Raw genomic sequence first — 23294 nt, 5'->3', positions numbered from 1 at the left:
TCAAAAGCAGAGTTACGGTAAAATTTTAAAAACAATTTTCCTCTAAATCCAATATATACTCATTGTAGGAAATTCAATTCCCTACATGGAAATATTAAAAAAAAAAACAATCTATAACATATACATGAATTATGTCAAAAAATGTAGTATGACGTAAAATTTGAAATTGCAGATTTTTGCGCCATTCTGTAACATTTATGAGATATACAATATAATGTTATTTTTAAGTGCAACTTTAAAATTTATCAATGTATGTATACTGTAACATGTTTTATATGAGTATATATAATTATATATATATATATGTGTGTATATACATATGTATGTGTATATACTACATGTATAAGGCAAGTCAGAAAATATGGAAAATAAATCGTTGTACCTTTATAGTAATAACAGGTAAATAATTACATTTTACTGTACCAAAATACAAATTTATTTAGGCAATTGAGTAAAAAACATTACAATTTATTGGTCAAAATAAAAAGATAAATTCTATTTACAAGCCAGAATTGAAAAAGATTATGAAAGTCTAACGTATCATACAACTTGTCAAAATGAAAAATGAAAATATATTACTAGACAAACTGACAAAATATTATGAAATTGTAAAACCAGATAGGCCTACTATAAATTAGGCTAGTCAAAAATAAATATATTTTCAAGTCAGAATTTACACAGATTATGAAATTCCAATCAGATGGTCAAAACAGTCAAAATAAAAAAATCTAATCCATTTACAAGTCAAAATTCACAAAGATTATAAAAATTTAAAACATATCCCACAAGTTATCAAAATGAAAAATGAAAATATATTTACAATACAAAACTGACAAAGATTATGAAATTCTAAAACCAGATAGGCCTACTATAAATTAGGCTAGTCAAAAATAAATATATTTTCAAGTCAGAATTTACACAGATTATGAAATTCCAATCAGATGGTCAAAACAGTCAAAATAAAAAAAATAAATCTATTTACAAGTCAAAATTCACAAAGATTATAAAAATTTAAAACATATCCTACAAGTTATCAAAATGAAAAATGAAAATATATTTACAATACAAAACTGACAAAGATTATGAAAGTCTACAACCAGATAGGCCTACTACAAATAGGCTAGTCAAAAATAAAAATATCAAATATATTTACATGTCAAAATGCACAAAGATTATGACATTCAAAACAGATCCTAATAGTCAAAACAATCTAGGGTAGCCTATTTACAATTCAGAATTGTCGAAGAGTATGAAAGTCTTTCATGCAGGGGCTGATGCAGAGTGGGACATCGCCGCATGGAACGCACATGTAATATGTGTCTGTCCTCTTTGAAGGTTTCCTCTTTGTGTAGCGACACACATGACATTTCCTCCGGGGCCGTGGGTTGCTAGGGATGGCAGGAATTGGCTCTAGAAAATGTCGCTGAGTCAGGCGCAGAGGTGTTTCACCGGGAGAAGGTCGACCGCCAAGTGGGTGGGTTCTCGCAGGGCAGTAGATCTCCAATATGTCCCTTACCAATTCTTTTCTGAAATCTGACAGGTGGGGATTCCTTCCAGTCTTCATTTTCTTAAGAATATGGGAATTCCTAATGGCTACGTCGAGAAGATGGAAAAATAGCTTCTTATACCATTTTATGGTTTTCCTGGCTGTCACATTGAACGATAACTCCATATCACCTACGTCAACTGCTCCCATATTAGCATTATAGTCTAAAATGCTCTTCGGTTTTTTAATTTTCTGTCCGGTTTCCCAGTTAGTTTTACCACTTTCCGCAATTTCAGACTGGTGCATGGTTGTCAACATCCTGACCTCCCTCTTATCCTGCCATCTCTCATACATCATTATGTCTGTATGGTGAACATCGACATCACCTACTTGTGGTATCCGCGGTAGCTTTTTGGGCAAGCCCTGCCTGTCTAGCAGCACGGTACCACACATGTTTACATTATGTTTAAATAGCTCCATTGCTAGACACGGACTTACATACCAATTGTCTAGGTAAACTTTGTGGCCTAAACCAAAGAAGGGTTCTAAAAGGGTTAGGACCACTTATCCTTGCCTATGCCCTCTAATCCGGAGAAACCTAGATTTGTCTCTGCTCCAACATATGGCAAAATGTGAAGCACTAGGCTCGTGTCACAGTCCGATAGAACGAATAGTTTTATGCCAAACCTTGCCCTTTTTTTGGGTATATATTGTCTGAAAGATAGTTTACCTTTGTATAAAAACAAAGTCTCGTCAATGGCAAGTTTTTCAAACGGTGTGATTTTATCAGTCATTTGTTTGTTCAGGGAGCACAGAATTGGGTTTATCTTATGTAATCTGCCAAGAAGTCGAGGGTTGGGGACAACCGAATTGTTGAAATGTAGCATTCGAAGTATGGCTTGAAATCTATTCCTGCTCATAACTTCCCTGAAGATTTTGGTTTCAATTAATTTATCAGTGGACCAATAGTCCCTAATTTCATTTTTCCTGACATGTGACATTAGAACACACAATGCCAAAAAACATAGCATTTCATGTTCATCGACTGGTTTCCATGTATTTAGTTCATTTAGAGAAACGTTTTCTAGGTGAGAAACCACTTCATTGAAATACAGATTCGTTTGTTCTACAATGTGGGAAACCAGATCGAGTGGAAACATTTCGAGGAAAAATTCCAAATTACTTGAAGTTTCAGTCAAATCCACATTAGGATTTATTCCACTGTTGGAGTCGTCAAAATCAAATATTTGAGGGGTAAAATCCGTGTCATGAAGCCAAGGAAAGGTTACTTTTGGTTTTTGAACCCTCCTCCTTTTCGTAGGCCTAGGTCTTGGGTCATTACTTGTATCAACAACAATAGGCCTACCTGTATTTGAAGCATCACCACTAGGCCCAGGAATTACAACAATTGGGGTTTGTATATTGTCTGTAAGATCGGTAATGGTGGTTTCAGCAGTAATACTCACCGGAGAATCTGCTCGTGTTTCGTCAAAAACATCTTGTGGCGAATCTGCTCGTGTTTCATCAAAAACGTCTTGTAACACTAAAACTTCATCGTCACTCAACCTCAAGTCATCTTCACCAATGTCAAAATCCACTCCCGACACATCACTAAGATTTTCATTGTCTAAATATTCACTTATTTCGTTTTCACGAAGTGATCGCGATGTACCCGAACCACTCGCCATTGTAAATAAACAAACATACAATACTACGCAACGCAACAGGTGATCGGTAAAATGCGAGTACTACAAACACAGCTGCTGTTTATCGATCGCTGCAGGGATGCCGGTACAGCTAGCGCAAAACAAAATATACCACTCGAAAGGCCAGATTTCCCCGAACAGAACGGTATCAAACACAATATACTTCTTCTTCTTACATCGATGTAGAAAGCGCGGCAAATTTAAACTGTGCCACGGACGCGGCGGCGCGTCGCTGGGCCGGTAACGGGGCTAGTGCACGGACGCGCGGGCGCGTCGATGGGATTCAACAGGTTAAAATAAAGGCAAACCTTTCTGGTAGGAAAAAATTATTCATAACCATTGTGTAATTTAGAACTTGAACAACCGAGCAAATAAGTTTTAAGCACTGTTAAAACCTTATTGTTTTCCATTTTTACTTAGCTCAGTTAGTGCGACTAGTTGGTAAATTCTATTCACTTGGTTTAAAATCATCTTACCTTGGCAAGTTTCTGAACCAGAGGATCTTGACCTTCTTGATATGTCAATGGTATGTTTGGCTAGAGATTGAAAAGATTCAATTAAAAAACATGAAATCATTAATCAATGATAAATATAGATGACAAATTAGGCAATTTACCTGTTATTAATGGAAATCACTCATTATCTACTATTATACCCTATACACTATTAGCCTACTCCTGCATAGTGGTAGAAAGACATAACTCCCCAACACTGATACAGCAAGTGTGAATTTGAGTTAGAAATATACATTGGACCGCAAGACATCTGGTATGGAAATTCAAAAATCCAAATATTGACTAGTTTTGCCTAGTTAGTTTTGACTTGGTTTGTACTATAATATTATAGTTTTTCCTATAACTTTTAAGTGAAGCCAATTTTTTAATTACAAGTAGGCCTAAACGCATGCATAATTTATTCTCTTTTCCTGCTACTCAGTGTGCAGTTATTTAAAAATATTATTGACCAGTTAAAGAGAGGAAAAAACTTACATTAACGTGTTTAAGTCCTGCCAACTGCTGGTTGGCTTCTTGTCTGTCCCTGAAAAATTAAAACATTTAAAACAACAAGAAAAAGAACATTCTGCCAGTCTTGACATGCAATGTTTTTCAGGTCCGTGCAGATCTTCCCTTGCAACAAAAAAGTCACATCATCCAAAAGAAATACTTAATTTTTACCTTTTCACCGGCAAGGGGGAGATAGTTGTCCCCTCCCCAGAGAAGCCACCACCATTATTTTGCGCTGTTGAATGGGGTGACCAATACGTCTACAATTGTATTTGTGATGAGTATATCTTGGACTTTGTTGTTAACAGTATCAATGTTCCCTTTTGTAGCTTATCTTTCAACTTAGCTCTTGTGTTGAGGCATACACAACTTTTACTAGAAGGAAACCCTTAATTGAATGCAGTACTCTATAATTAATTATCTGAGCCCCCGTTATCTGAGCCCTTATGGTAATTGAGGTCATTTTAAGACTCAATATATTTTTATTTTCGGTTGAAAAACAATATTAACTATTGTATTGGCCTACGTTGTTACAAATTTTTATGCTGAAAGGAAAGTGAAATTAGTAAGTAATTTGGGTATTGTGTTCTTAAAATAATTATTATGGTGTTTTTGTCTTTTTAGATATGAACGAACCGCAATAACCTATAAAATGAAAATCACAAAGCAAGCTGAAAGGTTGGCCGCCGACCATTGGGGCAAGCTGGATAAGACATCTGTAGAATGTAAACAATAGCAGTGAGCTTGGCATTTCTGCTTGAACATTTAACTGACTACCATCGCCTTTTGCCAGTCTTTGTCATTAAACAGTATCTTAATATGGACATGATTGTGCCAAGTAAAGCTCAGGTCAAACTCAGAAAAAAAAATGTAATATTTAGTAAACTAGAAAGATCCATCTTATTGCGTTTTTAAAACTGTAGTATGTTGGCTTAGCATAATTCTTTTATAATATTTGATTTAAAGTTTTTCAAGGCGATTTAAGAAATGTTAAGCATTGTTTGAATAATTTGTTTTCTTTATTTAATAACACTACAGTAGACTCCCTCTTATACGGACTCCTCGGGACCGAGGCCATTCCGGATATCAGTTTTTCCGGTTCAACCGACGTCCCCAAAAACTCGTTAGAACAGACCGTTTAAATGCATACTGTATACAGTATTTTACTTAAATTTAGAAGAGCATCGTATTTAATCACTGGTCAAAATCTTTCCCACAAGAACAGTAATCAGTTTCAGTGTCTGTATCGCCCACTTCCTGCCGATCTAGTCCGGTTAAACTGATGTGCTGATAAAAATTATCCGGTTACAGAGATGTGATTTCCGCCGAGTGTAGTCCGGTTAAACAAATGTCCGGATAAGAGGGACTGTACCTTAACCAACAAAATGTTTGCATTGAATTGCAAATTTTTCATTCACTATGTGTGTTATCCAAAATCTTCGGTAATCGAGATAGTCTCGGTCCCAATAACCTCGGTAAGTTACTAAAAGGGGCACCACCATGGTTGCCACCTTAGGTCAGGAAAAAATCGGGACATTGCCCACCTCCCTCCCGGATTAACTCAGGCTTAAATACGGGCATTAGGAACCAGAATCGGGACTGTCCCGGCAGAATCGGGACGGGTGGCAACCCTGGTCACCACACTACTAATGGGTGCACACCAATCACTTAGAGAACATGATAATTTATTAACTTAGCATTGACTGTTGGATATTATGGGCTTAGCTAACACATCTGCAGTATTTCATATCCCTGTATGTCAAGTACTTGTGTACTTGTGTACTTGTGCTACATAGCAGGGCAGTTATGAAACTTAATAAAACAGTTGCTTTATAATAAATCCAAAATTTGTGTTAATTTTTAAACTTACCAAGCGCGTTTCTGCTGTGCTGTGAGAGGTACTCTGACAACAATGAGTGCTGAGTTCTTGGGGATTAAAGTGTTCTCATCTTGATAAACTGAAACAAAAAAACCATTGTATAGTTATTATGCTCTTCTTTATGTTTTTTACCACTGTCAGAAATGAGTACATTACTAGTGTCAATAAAAATGTTGACCACAGGAATAAGTCCAGTAAATTAGACATAAGACAATGATTTCTTAGGACGAGATAAGACATTTGTACAACAGACAACTGATACAGCTCACTTTGCATTAGTTTAAAAGGAGCTCTGAAAAAATACATCAACTGAGACACAATGCAGCTTGTTGGGGCTCAAGTAGTTTGTTTTTCTCCCTAGGGCAAAAAGAATAAGCTGGATTAGAGGATATCAGCTGTGGTACATTTTTATTGCTGTGGATCCGCCCACTGAATTTGCCAAAGAAAATAGTGATTATTAACAAATATATTATCACACCGTTATACAAATTTGTGTGTGTTATTGCATGGGTTTATTGTTGTTACCGGAGTTGATGTAATATACTGTAAAGTCTGTACAGTGGCCAAGCAGTCCAAACCTCTCCATACAAGAGACAATGGATTGATGAGTTCAACTGTCTGTGGGAGAGGTAGATGGTAGACAGTTATCATGTTCTATTAAGTTATAGGAAACAATTTATTGAGATGGTAAATACTTAAAAAATGCAAGATGCAAATACATACTCTGAACTGGTCTGTTATGTAGAAGAGTGAGAAAAGAAGATTCACTTCCCAACCAACTACTGATCACGTGGCTTGTACATACAAATCAACAAGGAGAAGAGAACAAATATGTAACAACTGTTCCTTCTCAACTGAGACAGAGAAAATCAAACAACAAGTTTATCCTTCATATGCCTAGAATGCAGCTGGAATCTTTGCCTTCAGTGTGCCTACCATAACTGGGCAAACATTAGGCTACAGACTTCTCTGAGTACTTTTTAACCACAAGTCTAAACATTTACTCATTATTTTATTAAATTGGAAACTACACTCTATTTTTGCCAATAAATGTTTTTTCCAAGTTTGAATATAGATAAAATCTCTTTAAATACTGTTACATGGTTTGTCTGCAAAATAAGGGCCTCCATTGAACTCATGTTGTTATCCTGCTCATACCTAACTCCAGGGCTATGGTTTTTACTTCCCCTGACTGAACTACTAAAACTACCAAGGACAACAGCAAACCCTCGAAGTATAAATACATCGATTAGTAAGCAATTTCCTCAACATAAACCATAAGTCGGAATCAGTCTCAATAGAAACCAACTGAAAACCTGCTGCCAGCTAGCTGCTAATGTATAGAAAAAATCATGGTACTAAAGCTGTATTGACTTTGGTATTCAATAGTCAACAGCAGTAGGAATGTTACTGATATGGATCAGCTGAACACAATTGAACGAGTCTTTTACAGAATATGTATTAGCAAAATACTTTTTCTCCTTTGGTATGCTAGTTGATGAGACATACAATGCTATACTTTACAGACTTGGGCTAGCTTGTTCGGTCTTGGCCGGAAGACAATAAAGACTTGAATTTACAAAACACTAATATTATTTTATTTCTTGTATCATTGCAAAGTTTAAGATTTTTTTCTGATCTAATACCTAGTTAACTTTTTTTTATAAGAGACTTTTTAGAGGAAATTCCTTTTTTAAATACCTTCACCAGATTGTTTTATTATTATATCAAGCAAACTATTAAAGAAGTTAAGATGGCTTGGAAAGCAGACGGACACAGACCTCATGATTGAGGTTATATACAAAACCTGATGACCCAGGCTAAGGGGTTAAAATTATTCCCATTGATTTTTTCATAGTGCAAGTCAGCTTATAATCCCTTTGTAAAATCTGAAGCCCAATGTTTGTTACGCTTTCGTTGATTACCGTAGATGTTTTTTTACATATATTAGGGTTGGATTTTAAGATTAACGTTGTAATCTAGTTATAGCTTTACTAGCTGTAACCAGCGGGCTTTGCCCCGTTTAACTTCTTAATTTTCAAGATTATCTCGTTCGCATGGCTCAATCACGTCCTGGTTGAAGTTTGTTCGCTACGCTCACTCACCTTTAGGTTGGAGCTCGTTCGCTACGCTCACTCACCTTTAGGTTGGAGCTTGTTCGCTACGCTAACTCGCCTCCAGGTTGAAGTTCGTTCGCTACGCTCACTCACCTTTTGGTTGCAAATTAGCTGTTGTCATAAATGTAGTAGAAATAATAGTGCTGCACCCTGTTGGTAATCCTTGTAACTTTAATGCTATTGAACATCATAGAACAGAACCAACTTGTTTAATTGAAACAGCTGTTAAGATTCAATAATTCAATTTCTCATAAGGTTAACATGGGAAACTCCAGAGCCACTGGGGCGGAGCCCGAAAGGATTTTTGAAATAAGAATATGCCTATATGTTAATCGGGAATGTGGGCTATCATCATGCCAAATTTCAGCCCAATCCGACCAGTATTTTTCGCGTTCACTTGTCACAAACATACATCCATACATCCATACATCCATACATCCAAACTTTCTCATTTATAATATTAGTAGGATATAGCATAAGGCCATTGTTGAAATGGTTGTTTTAAACTTGTTGGCCAAAATAACAAGATACAAATAGTAAACAAATAATCACTCTCCATAAAAAAAGGATGGATTAGCTTTGACATTGTCTTCAGAGCTGATAAATCATGATGAGCAACCTATGTTTAACCAATGGTATCACCCAACATGCAAGTTAAGAATGCAGAAGGTTCTCTTAACAGTATTCAATGTGATCCTTGTCAAAGAGCTATGAGCCTATCTTGTCAACTTTTCAAAGCAATCACATAGAACTCTGGCTAGCCTTAAGTCAAGTGTCATTAAACGTTATGGCTAATAAGCTGACAAATGAGTTGTAATTGATGACGCGTAACTGTGAAAGAGGTCCAAAAACAGGCCGCACCACTGACCATAGCGATCTGATGAGCATTTACATGATAATCAGTACATTTATAACTACTATGACAACAATTATCTAAATAAAATCTTCCGTAACAACCACCCTGTAGTATTCAAGGTCTTTCTTTAACTATACTAAAACTAACTTCTGGTACTATTAAATTTCTACCATTCAATGCAACCTTCACCTTTATTCACGCTCTAAATAATCCTTTACTATTCATTAAGAGTCCTTTATTTACTATCCAAGACCCAGCACTTTGTCCAAACACATTTTGTAAATGCGAGTTAGTATTAAAACCTGACAAGCAGAAAACCTACATGCTATGTACACCAACACCAAAAACTTCCTCCTACCTTCATTTGTCTGAGCATTAGTTATTTGCAGATCAAAATCACCAGTTTTTCCAATCTGTTTTTGTTGCAAAATATCTCTCTTCAAATCTTTTACGGAAATGTGGAGGCCATCAAATGTAATGGTATCGTATTTCAATGCTGACTTGAACTTATAATGAACAGACATCGTATGAAGACAACACCATGCCTTTATTCCATTTACTTTTCCTTCCTAAAAAAAACAGTGAACTATGATATTTTACGTGTACGTAAATTGTTTTAAAACTAGGATGTCTACTGGCCAATAATCGTGGTTAAGCTTGCTTTTGGAACATTGCTGAAATCAAATTGACAATAAATCATTTCAATTAATTTTAGTTATGCTTACAAATGGAAACCTGGCTGAATTGTGACCAATCAAAATTGATTACGTTTTGTATAAAAAATAAGCTCTTAGGGCTTAAATGAATATCCTTGATAGAACTGGATGGTTATCAACCCAAAAGTTCTGTCCAGCAGTAGAAATTTAGGTAGGCCTAGGATCGTTTTTAAGGTTTAAAAATTAACTTTCTCTTTCAATGAACACACAATTGATCCTGAAAATCCTCATTAAGTTTACAGGTTTTTTTATTAGAAGGAGAATTCAAAGATATATATATTGAAGAGTTTCTTGGACCGTAGCCAAGTGAGAGTAGAAAACTATTATTACAACCTAACTTAATAAACAACACCAAAATATTTTGTTTGTAAAATTATGTCTATAGCGGTAGTCATTATAAGAGGTATTGGATAAATACAATAGGTAGGTAACTATATTAGATACTGTATAGAGAGGTCTATAGGCTATATAGTATATGTTTGCAATAGAGTGACGTTTTACAACCGTTACATTAAAAGTAACCAGAGGGTTTACTTGGCATTTCTACAAGCAGACGCTCCTGACATGATCGGATTATTTCAAATCCTCGTTTTAACAATTCAGACGACATTACAAAAATAATATGATATTCTCCTTGCAGACTATTTTTCTTGATTGTGGCTGTTAAGTTAGTAGGAGTACACAACCTGCGTTATTTCACTCGCTTGTTGTAATAGTTCAGACGTCCGTAAAATAAAATTGTATTCTTGGTAATATATTAAACAGGGGCTTATTTTATGATTCTCACTGTTTATAGGAAGACATGATCAGCTTTATTCCACTTGCGTGTTTTATAAGTTCAGACAAAGTTACAAATATATGTTATCCTCAGTAATCTATTACCAAGGTAAAAGGTACTTCAGTAATAGTATTATTTTTAACGCTTGCTTTTTTAACACCCACCCCTAAACCACAGGTAAAAGGTAGTTGTTAGTTTGTTAGGTTTTGTATTTAAAAACAATCAAATCAAATTAATTAGAAATAACAAATTTCTTGTCATAGTCTACTCACTGTGAGGTTTTCATTGTAGCAAAATGCCTGATTAAAAGAGCATCACACAATGAGTCTACTGACGTCCCACAAGTTCCACCTAAGCCATCAACGTTGTATATTATAGACCAGCCTCACCCCCCTTAACAATCAGCTTGAAACAGGTGTTGTACATTAACTGACAACAGAGATGAGTTATGAACCCTCAATATAGTGCTATCTTTTGGGTTTGCAAAAATGTGATAAGCTGTCCATGATCATTTGGGTTTTAATGTATCTTAACCCCTAAAATAAAGGTTCTAGGTAAGAACAAAACACTAAGATAAGCAGTAACTATGTTACTTTAACACAGACAATCTCACTCCTTGTCACACTCAATGGCATTCATAATCAGCTTAAAAAAGACACTTTGTATGCGATTCACTTACTTGTGATATCACGGACAAAATGAAATTCAGAAATGATATAATACCTATAAGATTTAATTCAACACTAAAATGAGTTCCAAAAGTAACTTTCGTCAAATTGTGTTACATGTTTCGGCGAGCTGCCATTGTCAAACACTTCAATACAGGAAGATGTAGATCCGCTTGAATAGCTTCGTTTTCACAACACATTACACGACATACAACATTATACACGACACGTACGACATAAAAAGTAAAAAGTAAAAGTAAAAAAGTAAGTAAAGTAAAAGTAAAAGTCGTTCGATGTAGTAAACCTTTACACGAACGTCCCAATTGAGAAAACTTTAGCTATTGTAAAAAATCATCTGAACGATAGTAATTTGTTACCAGAAGCCGTGACAGAAGTTATGATATTACTAAAAGAAGTACTAAACCAAAACTATTTTTGTTTTGAAGATAAATTTTATACCCAAACAGATGGCCTTGAAATGGGTTCCCCGTTATCAGGCATACTAGCCGACCTTTATTTAAATCACATCGAAAAAGAATACATATTTTCAGACCAAAATAAATATAAAGGGAAAATAGTATCTTATTTCAGATACGTTGATGACACTTTAGTAGTGTTCAACGGCAATGCCAGGCAATTAGAACTACTCCAAAACTACTTGAACGGCATCGCACCTAAATTGAAATTCACACTTGAGGTGGAAAAATCAAACAAGATAAACTTTTTAGATTTAACATTAGAAAAAACTGAAGACAAAAAACTATCATACAACATCTATCGCAAACCCACTACTTCAACACAAACGATTCATGCAACTTCCTACCACCCTTACTCACAAAAAATAGCTGCTTACAATAGTATGATTCACAGATTGTTAAATGTCCCTCTAAATACTGAGAATTACAAGATAGAATTGGAAACTATCAAATTTATTGCCGCTTCAAATGGATACCAAGATGGTTTAATTGATAAACTCATCGGCAACCAGCTCAAACGGAAAAACGAAGCAAAACCCCATCAACCTGATAAAAAATATGTCTGTGTTGAATTCAATGAAAACATCCAGTACAACCTCAAGAGACATCTAAAACACAACAACATCACCTTACCTTTTAGAACAAGTAACAAAGTAAATAATATCTTAAAGGACAATAGCCATAAAAACAAAACCGATAGATCCAGTTCAACAGGAATTTACAAAATAAATTGTGCCGAATGCCCGAGCTTTTACATTGGACAAACGGGTCGAGCATTTAAAATCCCCTCTATAAAGAACACCGCCCAGACCCGAGAACAGACACACAAAAATCAACATTTGCCCAACACCTTATTGACTGTAATCACGATATGAATGACATTAACACCGGTCTGCAAATACTACATTACTGTCAAAAGGGAAATAAAATGGACGTCTTGGAGGAGTTTGAAATATACAAATCAATAAAAAATCTGGATTCCAACAACCATATCCTGAATGACAAACTCCAGTTTAAGTCAAATATAATTTTTAACACGCTACTACAACAAGGAAACAAATCTGATCAGCTGACCACAACAGATAACGAAGATAATTCAACCAGATAGCGCTGACTTGAACCCTCCACCGACAGTCTGTTCCCGCTCGTGTACCGGCAATGTTGCGTATTCATGATAGGCCTATCAAACTACATTTTTATTGTTTTTATGTCGTACGTGTCGTGTATAATGTTGTATGTCGTGTAATGTGTTGTGAAAACGAAGCTATTCAAAGCGGATCTACATCTTCCTGTATTGAAGTGTTTGACAATGGCAGCTCGCCGAAACATGTAACACAATTTGACGAAAGTTACTTTTGGAACTGATAAAGGTATTGTAAAACCAGATATTTTATATATTACAGTTCCGGGGCTACAACAATGAATTTTACTAAAATGAGCTTGTGTTAAGGCCGTTTTAAATGATTTTAATAATTACCTAAGACAAAATTAACCCTAGATATCTATATATATAATTCTGTAAGACCAAATTTTTACCAGAAAATTGTGGACGTCTGGTAAGTCGCAGAAATGTGGGAGAGGTCGTAAAATAAAGGTCTTGACCCCAGGAACTCGGGAAAAATAGCAGAAATCCCATAAAATTACCAGAAAACGAGATAGGCCTATAACGTAAAATATCCACCATAAGAAATGCATGGGGACTGAAAAAGTCTGCATTCTATCAGCTGTTACTTATTTATTTGCAATGTTTACATTTATTCCGAAAGTCAGTGTTGGTAAATAAAGTTTAAAAATGAATTGTGTTTAATTTTTTTGTTTTCCGTTTTATAATGAGTGAAGTATCTAGACAGGGTAGGGGAAGACCTGCAAGACGTGGAAGAGTGTCCAGGAATTCAACAGACTTAAGAAATGCTAAAGAGAATGTTATGTAGGGCCTAACTGTGAAAGGAATCCAGAAGCTGTTTTTCAACCTGTCTTTAGAAGAACGCTGGAAAATGAGTTGAGTTTTGTTTCTCACAATCTAGGTCCTCTTAAAGCACTTGCATGCGTTGTGGCGCATTTCACTTCGCAGAGGAGACCACAAATGGACATTTCAACGCATGTTGCCACAATGGACATTCCACGACCACAAGTAAATGATTAACTAAAAGAACTGTTTTTACATGATTCGAACTTCATAAAAAACATAAAGGAATACAACAGTACAATGGCTTTTGCGTCGTTTTCCGCTACACAAAAAGAGATTCCTGGAAATGGCCTTACTGTTTTAAAATTCAGGGACGAATTCATAGATATATTTCTGACTTACTATCGCGAAATGGGGAGTTGCCTTCATAATAATTAATAATAATTTTAACCTTTACATTGGGTTCTCAAAATGGAAACTATAACAGAATTCAAAAGATTAGAAAACAAATCTTCAATTTTAAACTAGAAAAGATGTGCAATGTTTGGCTGTATGATTTCAGCTCTTATTCGTCGTTCTCCGGGCTCAGGCCGAACTGTGTACTTGTTTCCATTTGTTAATATGTTGTGTTATTGATTTAATCATTATTTTACAATTAATTGTATTTCATTGACACATCAGAAGCAACTAATAACGGAAGGAAAACCAAAATATAAAACAAGAAGCACTGTTAATTTTAAGTAACATAAAATTGATAATTTTAAAAACATATTTCAAATATTTGTCCTTTTATATATGGCTTTTTAAGTCTAAATTAGGGGCTATGGCCCCTACAGGCCACTAGTGAATTTATTAAATCATTTTGCCTTTTTCTTTAGGTTATCCCATAAGGTTTTCAGTAAAGGCGTATGTGATCAGCGATCGCGTTGAACTGATTGGCGATCAAGAGCTACTCTTTTATCTCAGCTAAAATGAGTGATTTTCTACCAACATTATTAAATTCATTTTTCATTGTTCGAAAAAATAGGCTCCCTTTTCCTTTTCCCGGTTTTGGGTAACCTTAACCTACGCTCAAACAATTGTTTTGCGTTCGGTCAGACGTAATTAAGGACAATAACTAAACCTTAATTGTCATTACTCTGCTAGTATTTACAGAAAATCATTATTTTGATGTTATCTTTGTCATATCTCGTTATTGAAACTCGTTTTGGCTCTTAGTTTTTTCACTACTTCAAATCTACCAAACTGGTGAGTAAACAAACAGAAATCTTGAACTTCCCGTAAAAATTAGATTTTGAGTCTTGACTCAACAGCAAGACTCAATCAATTTGTTCTTCAATTGAATCTGTTTTTCATGTTAATTGTTTTGCTATTTTTCTTCTATTCTGTTGTTATTTTGTACTTGTTGCTCAGAATCTATTGTATTCTTGTAATATTACTGTCTCCAGTTTTGTTTTCATTACCTCATAAACACTGATTTATTTTCTAGGTTATGCTTGCTCCCAACAGCACGGTATAATGACAGTTCACTGTCATGCCACCGCCACCTGGATTTTACTCAAAACTCTTGTTTATAAAACCAGCGTTAGTTTTGCCGCGTTTTCGTTGGTGAAACCAGATCCATATATAAATCCCAAAGTACCCATGAACTGTTGAGAAAGTCACGCCCCCATAAACTATATATTTAAAATGTTCGTCATGACGAGAAACCTTGCGCAAAACTATCCATTATTTCATAAATTGTCCTTTAAGGTCGTAATTCCTTTCTAAACTTTCCATATACCTAATGTTAAAAATACCTCAGCTGTACTTATTTGTTTATTCTTTCAATTTATTACCTTATTAAAATTATTTGTTTGTATTACAGTTCTGTTTTGTTTATTTCAGATTAACTTAACTAATCAATAGTTTCCTTAACTGTGGTTTAAATCATCAGTTAGTTTAAACCGAAGATTAACTAAACCATCGTTAGTGTAAATTTGGTGAAATCGGGCGTTATATTATTTATTTTATTCAATTATATCTTTAACAGATGTACTAGGAATGCTTTACTAGAAAAATACAAAAATTAAAAAAAATAATAAAATAAGTAAAAAAATAGAAAATAAATATTTTGGGCAAAAGTGTTGTGAAACTATTTACAACATTCTATAAATTAAAGATGTAAAAAGATATTTTTTATTTTAGATATTTTTTATTATTTTGCTGTCTGTAGTTACATATTATAGGCCGTCCGGGAAGGTTTAAACGGCAAATAGGCATAAAAAAATACTCTTGGCCACGAGTTAAGTAACTTAAGTTACTAAGAGGGGTTGTGTCGCTGATGGGTTTAGTTAGTTAGTTTTAAAAGAGTACCTACCTATTAATTTTTATTCTTGTCGTAAAGATATTGACATGACTAATGCATATTTTGTATTTGTTATTTTGGTCTAAAAAATGAGTTAAGTTATTGTGTTACAAACTGACAAGTAACTGGACATGGGCAATGCAGGAAACATTTACAACAGATGGGCTTGTTTGATGGAGAACCGATCTGCAGGTAGGCCTATTGCCGTAGGTCAGAGAAGACAGCCAATCGCCTGCTTTTTGATTGTGAACAGCTCTCTGGTGCTAGAACGATTAAGTTAGGTTACTCTTGGCGTTTTGGTAAGAGTCATATACCTTCTGGAGAAGGAATAAATTAGAAGACGACAGGTATTCATCAGATGCCTGAATCTGTAGGGTCTAAGTTTATCAATAAAACAGCTTTCTGGGGTGCGCAATAATTTGTTCGGATGGAGTGTTTCATGGTTTTGGCCTGCCCCTGTTTTATATTTTTAATTCATCTCTCATTTATCCCTTAGGCCTAACTTACACTAACTTAGGGTAGGGTATAAGTGGGGCCAAAAACAACCGAATGAATAAGGTAACCCACCCAAATGCCGAACGACTCCCAATTACCTTCTACCAATTACCGAATGACCTCTTTTTAAACTGAAATAATAAGCTTTGAGGTCAAAGCCGTGTAAAAGGACCAATGTCACTGTTTCCGACGATTATTTCACTCCACACATCACCAAAGGTAAGTTTTGGAACATTGGAATTGGTAGTTACAAAGGCCGTGATCAGCTGTAGTCGGCAGAAGACAGTTCGGCGGGGATGTACTTTTTCTATCTAGGAGTAAGGAAGGTAGGGTCTAGAAGCCAAACAACATATATATTGTTTAAATGTATGCTGTAAGTAATTGGAAAAAAATCATCGTCAATGGTTTCAAGGCAACTGGGCTTGAAAAACTAAATCATGACTCAGTCCACTATGACCTCAAATTGAAGAAGCCAAATTTGAACCAGACCACTACATCTCTCGAGAGAAAACAAAGTGAGATTAGGGCTCACTTAGCCTTCCTAGATCTGGGAATAGAAAATTATAATCAACATTATTACTTAAAGATAAAATTAATATGAAAAAATAAAATATGAAAAGTGGAAAGTTTGTTCCAAGTACCCCCCATGTTCAAAGGTTGACGGAAACTCTGTTTAACTTGAATAATGTTGTTTATTTGCTAGATTCAGTTAATATTATAGCAAAATATGACATACATAATTCAAATATAGGCAGATATTTTTAATATTAATCATTTAATTAATAGACTCTTATTTAATGATACATTTATGTTAGTACTTACACGCTGTATGCGCCAAAATGCTTGGAAACAGTGAACCATAGTCAAGTATTTTTATCATACTGCTGATCCCACTATCATCCCATTTTGAAATTTTTATAATGTACTTACTAGATTACATTCTTTAACATATGTAATTTTCAAATTTTTCAAAAAACACTATCTTTAATTTTTTTTCAAAAACATATTTTGAAATTTAAAAAAAAAAAAATATTTTTTACCAAAGTACCTAGGTTGAGTTTGGTATCAGATTAAAGGCATTTGAATCCTCTTTAAAATGAGCCATTGTACAACTTGATAGGACCAATAGAACTCATCCTAGACAACATTTTAGATTTGCGCGCACGGTAAAAAACGCCAATTTTTACCATTTTCAAATATTTATATCATAAAAACTATAAAAGATAGATTTTTTAAAAAAACATATTTGGATTCAGGACTCAAAATACTACAAGTAGGCTATGCAAAATTTCATCAAAATCCAAGATGGTCAGGTTGAGAGCCTAGTTGATTTGATGGGCAAAAACTTGAAAACAGGACAATTGCTGTCCCCAGCTAATTATCTCTCTTCTGTCATGTATTTCTTACTTCTAATGGTTTTAAATAATTTATCATACTTTACTTTATATAAAAATGTGTAATTTGTATTTGTTTTTGTTGTATTTAATAAAGAAAAGTGTGTTTAAAAAGTTCATGTTGTCTACATTTAATGCAAAAACCCTGTCCCCAAGATTAGAAGTTGGATACAATAACCCTACCTCTTCAGTAGTATTAAGACGATATTGTTGTAATATTTGGTTTTAAATTGATGAATTATGTTAAAAGATTATAATACCCCCGCCGCAGCAAACCTGCCGACTAAGCGAATTTCCATTTGTCTGAATTGATTTTCAGTTAAATATATTTTAATAACATTAGGTTTAACGAGTACCTAGGTTTGCTGCTACAAGGAAACTAATAAAGTGTGTTTTTGAGTAAAATATTGATAGCTTAGTACAAAATAAATAAATTTGCCAAGTTTGATCAAAATATATTCATAAACAAGCAAACTACAACATTTGACAATATTCTCCATAAGAATAACATGGGAATTTTAAATTTACAATTTTTTTAATTTTCTCCGTTACTAATAATTGAACAAAAATACTTTTATATACTAAATTATTTGTTTTTTTAAGCTCTTTAAAAAGGTCTAAAGAGAAATTGGGAAATTTTGTGTTTTGAGGGTCAAAAGTGAGAAAAACCAATTTTTACCCCATAAAACCCCCCGTAAAGCCCCGTTCCCATGGTCCGATCGTGCTGGTTCGCGAACTCATTCAAGTTTATCCTGCTTTACACCTTTAAACCAAATTTCATCAAAATCGGACAAAAATTACTCAAGTTATCGCGTTCACGGACGTATATATATATATATATATATATATAAGTCTATATATATATATATATATATATACATATATAAAAATTTGAACGAATAGTGTTTTTGGCCTCTGGGGACATCAAAATGAAAAAGTAAATCGGTCCCGGGTCTAGGTCTTACCGTGCCACCTACGGTAATAGCTACTTCCCTATAGGGAAATTCGCTAAAAATACATCAAACGGACTTTTTAATTAAATATAACGGCAATAGCGGGCGTTAAAAGTCGCGTCCCCAGCCGGGAACGTAATGCTGGGTTCGAGGGTTGGGACCGGTTCTCGTCGGGTCATTGAACCTTCTCGACTTCGGGTGGAACAAGACTTCGCCCTCTCTCAGTTCCTTGTTAGATGTGGGTGTGGTAGGTCAGACGCGATGTGACTCCAGGCTTTGCAGGTTAACAGGTAAGTCGTTTTTTAAAACCTGTTTTGTTAGCGTTAAGTTTTTGCGTAATGCTCGGTACCCTTGATAACTGTGACAATAAGGTGAATAAGTTATTGAAAACTAAGAAAATATAAGTAAAACAAATATTAAATCAAACATAATAGCTTGCGAAGGGAACTATGCCACCATGTTTCGTTTTAGTCAATGACGAGAGTAAAAATGCTAATATCGGTCACGCTAATGTCGGTCACAAAATCTGAGGATCTGAGGTGTGACCAGCATTACTTTTCGTACATTTTGTGACCCAAATTACTTCTCTTATGAGTTTTCAATGTCGAGAATTTTTTTTTTCCAGTAACCCACGATATGATTGGTGATTGCTTATATTTATTTTCTTTACGATAAATATTCCGATTGTGGAGACTATATGACAATCTGGGCGGCCAGAGTTTGGCTGCGAGATTAGCGAGAAAATTACGAACCTCGCTCAGTCTGATGTGACCTATCATTAGCAGACGATAAAATCAAAAGGTGACACAGCGTTACTAATATTATGCATTACTGTAATTAACAAATTGCTGACACCTCTGTTGTGATGTTAGTTAATGGATCCAGCTGAAAATTTGTAATACGTATTTGAATCAACAAACGGAAGTAGTTTTAAAGTTTTTTTTAAGTTCCACTGAATGAAACAACGTTGGAATTCAACGATTCCCAGTCCTAAAAATTGCCATTTTCTGACTTTGTTAATAAAATTAAACAAAGTCATTCAATATTTAACACAGATTTTTACATTTTCGGTTTTATTTTTTTTATAAATTAACTACAGTAATAACAACTAGTTGGCTGGGTGTAGGCATCTAGTAATAGCCTACACGACATATGATACAGTGGAGCCCCGAAAGTCTGAAACTCGGTAATGTCAGTCACGTTACCTGCATTACATGTAATGTCAGTCACGTGACCTACATTAGCTGTAATTTGGGTCACTCTTGTAATGGTGGGTCACAAAGTTTTTGTTGCCATATATATAATAAAAACCACTAATTCAAATGGTCGTTTTATAATTGGAAATTGTACTTATAAGTACATTATTTGAAAAAAAAAACAAAAAAACAACCTATAATAAGTATTGTGTGTTGGATAAAGGAAAAAGAGAGATCCTGAAATCATGTCCACAAATTTATTACAGTTTTATTTGAGCTTTTAACATCAAATATATTCATAAACTATTATATTTTTCACACTTGACTGTTATTTGGTAACCTAAAAAGCTAATGGAATCATAATTACCATAATTCTTTCAAGCTAACTGTGTCAAAACTTAGGATTTTGTGTGTGACCCACATTACACAAAAACCTGTCCCCAAATTTCTCTTCTAGTAATAATTAATTATATAAATTAATTTCAGACTTAAAAACATTATATTTATGAACTACAAAGACCAAACTTTCAAAAAATATAAGATTTATTAATGTAGGTAAGTATAATTTTTTTCAAATGCTGGGGACAGCAATTGTCCTGTTTTCAAGTTTTTGCCCTGATATGGAATGACCCAAATTAAGTTACCCTATACAAATTTCAAGATACCTATACAAAATGTTTGAAATGTTAAGTAGGCCTATACTTATTTAGAAAATATATACCTAGTTTATTGGGTACCGGTAGGCCTATAGCCTAAAAAAAATATTTTTTCTTTTTGAAGCAACAAAATAAAAAAAAGAGCACATTTTTAGATCCAGAACTAAGTTTTGCTCTAAATTGTCTACAAATTAGCTTCCTTTCTTGATTATAATGGATAATTGTTGCTGTTTACCATACCAAATAAGATCTGTTTGGCAAAATAATAAAATTTGTGTACAGGTAACCATAGAATCAAAAATAAATGTTTAGTTTATAAACCAACACCTGCACGCACCCAAATAGTGAAAACATCTGACCGCGGCGCGACAGGTATTTGGACATTGCATCAGTTTGACCAAAAAGAAAAAGAAAAATACTTAGGCCTATCACTGAAGGAAACTTTCAACTATAGTAAGTTCGAAAGAGGATTTCTTCCCCTTTATTTTCATAAGTTATATATTTTTCTTTTTTTCCTCGTCAAAATACATGCAGAGTAGGTAGGCCCTAATAACTTAGCCTAAGTAGTTTTTCAAAAGACTAAAAAAGTCGTTTGGCCATATAGAAAACTCTTACGCAATTTGTTTAATAGTTTTTGTAAAAAAATCATAGCTTGTAAACTAGGCCTAGCAATGCTAGACAAAATCTATCAACGGACAGAATGTAGAGACAAAATCCCTGGATTCAGAGGTACCAATCAAAATAATCTATGACATAGAATAGCTTTGCCACGTATTTTAGAAAATGGCTGATTTTGCCTTTGCTGCCCGATCGATAAAGCCCGCGAGGCGCAAAACTCAAATAACTTATGTGTTATGTTTTATTTACTTTTCCTACGTTATTAGTTTACGTAAATGTGCATATAATGTATGGAAATCGTAGCTCGTTTGATTGTCTTTCCAATGGTATAATCCGTGTTATGATTACTGCATATTATCAGTTCCAAATATTTGCTAGAAAAAAAGTCTGTAGCAAACGACTAAAAAAGTTGTTTGGCCACCATCTTACTGTAACCCAACGACTAAAAAAGTCGTTTGGCCGTTCTAGGGTTAATAGTCTAAATTTAGGTAGATAAGGCAAAAAAATGCAATGTGACATAATTAGGCTAAGTAGTAAGTAAGGCATAAATTCAGTTTTTACCAAAACATCAATTAACTTATCTCGGGTGAAAGAGAAAAGAAACCACGATAGACGGATATAAAACTCGATGAGTATGCTAACGCTAATTGTAAATTAAAACAAATAACTTAAGGATAATAACACTTAATCCTAGCCTACTTACAATGCACTGAAAAAGCAGACAGGACACAAGTTGTTGATGTAAGTTACAGCTAGCCTAGGCCTACGCAATAATTTTAAAATGCCACGAGAATTATAACTTCACTGAAACAAAGCTTTAAATTCCCTTGGATCACTAATTGGTTTAATTGACGTTTGGTCACTAACTAACCACAATCACATTAAATTAATAATAACTTAACAGGGAAACCGACAGAAAGTTCGGCAGTTCTAAAGCCCTGATTCAGCCATTTTCTTTCTTCTTGACTTCGACTTGCTTGCTTGAGTTTCTTTTTCTCGTTCCTTGTTCCGTTGTTCGAGTTCGTATTAGTTGTTCTTCTCTCCTCTCGTTCTTCAGTCTTTAGTTGCAGTACAGTTGAGGCATAGATTAAACATACTATACTCCCTTATATGGTAGAGATAATAGTGCGCACACCGTTTCAGAATCAGACGTTCGGCGCGTCCGCGTTTTTTCTCAAGTCAGAAATGTTGTTTGTGACCACAGTGGAGAGAACAAATACGTCGACGGTACTGACTCGGATACTGGTACGACTAAAATCAGCTGTTTCATCAGTCAGGATCATTAAAAGCCCAATGACAGCTGGGACCAGTTTCGAGCAATAATAATTATTGCTCAATTGAGGCATCAAAAAGCTACTGACTTTTCTCAGGACAGGATCAAACGGGTGACCTTTTGATTGCTAAGCAAGCCACCAGAAAGTTTAAAACCACCACAGGAAATTTCTTCCGTAAAAATCCCTACTTCTCAATAAAGGAATTCTTGGAAGGTAGTTTGGATGAGCTGAATTAGTAACATAGCTACCGCCATGAGTACTAAAGTATGTTTTTTTTTACATATTTTAAAATTTGTGAGTCTTATACATATGTGCGGGAATTAAAATAAGTAGTTTTTACGCTGACACAGCCTATTCCCATCATACGATGGGTCAACGGCCAAGAAGATGGTAATAAGGTAACACTTAGCTACCCAGCCAGCAGTCTGTAAAAGAACTCGTGTAACCTCTTACCTCCATTTTCCTGAATAACACTTTTTACTGGTAACCCCTAATAGGTGACGAACAACAACAATTATATATATTATATAATATATGTAATTATAACAATTATAACAATTATACAATACTAGCTGTAACCCGCGGGCTTTGCCCCGTTTAACTTCTTAATTTTCAAGATTATCTCGTTCGCATGGCTCAATCACGTCCTGGTTGAAGTTTGTTCGCTACGGTCACTCACCTTTAGGTTGGAGCTCGTTCGCTACGCTCACTCACCTTTAGGTTGGAGCTCGTTCGCTGCGCTCACTTGCCTTCAGGTTAGCTCGTTCGC

At 34.7% G+C, this 23294-nt stretch overlaps 1 protein-coding gene across 4 annotated transcripts in view; it reads right to left on the bottom strand.

Moving 5' to 3' along the window:
• LOC128999299 (E3 ubiquitin-protein ligase RBBP6-like) overlaps nt 1-22201 on the bottom strand; it is a 70536-nt gene extending 48335 nt beyond the window's left edge. For all 4 annotated transcript variants that reach the window (XM_054425716.1, XM_054425718.1, XM_054425719.1 and 1 more), the window contains exons 1-5: nt 21955-22201; nt 9407-9617; nt 6067-6154; nt 4182-4230; nt 3669-3728 (exon numbers count right to left, since the gene is read on the bottom strand). In XM_054425716.1, the coding sequence (XP_054281691.1) occupies nt 3669-3728; nt 4182-4230; nt 6067-6154; nt 9407-9572 (363 nt within the window). In that variant the 5' untranslated portion in view covers nt 9573-9617; nt 21955-22201. The remainder of the gene's footprint in view (nt 1-3668; nt 3729-4181; nt 4231-6066; nt 6155-9406; nt 9618-21954) is intronic.
• Nucleotides 22202-23294: the final 1093 nt, after the last annotated feature.

Source organism: Macrosteles quadrilineatus, unplaced genomic scaffold, assembly GCF_028750875.1.
Source record: "Macrosteles quadrilineatus isolate MER2022 unplaced genomic scaffold, UCM_ALF_1.0 Scaffold_8__2_contigs__length_117827958, whole genome shotgun sequence".
In the NCBI taxonomy this organism is placed as follows: domain Eukaryota; kingdom Metazoa; phylum Arthropoda; class Insecta; order Hemiptera; family Cicadellidae; genus Macrosteles; species Macrosteles quadrilineatus.
Note: the sequence above shows the minus strand (reverse complement) of the source record. Positions and strands in the feature narration are given on the sequence as shown.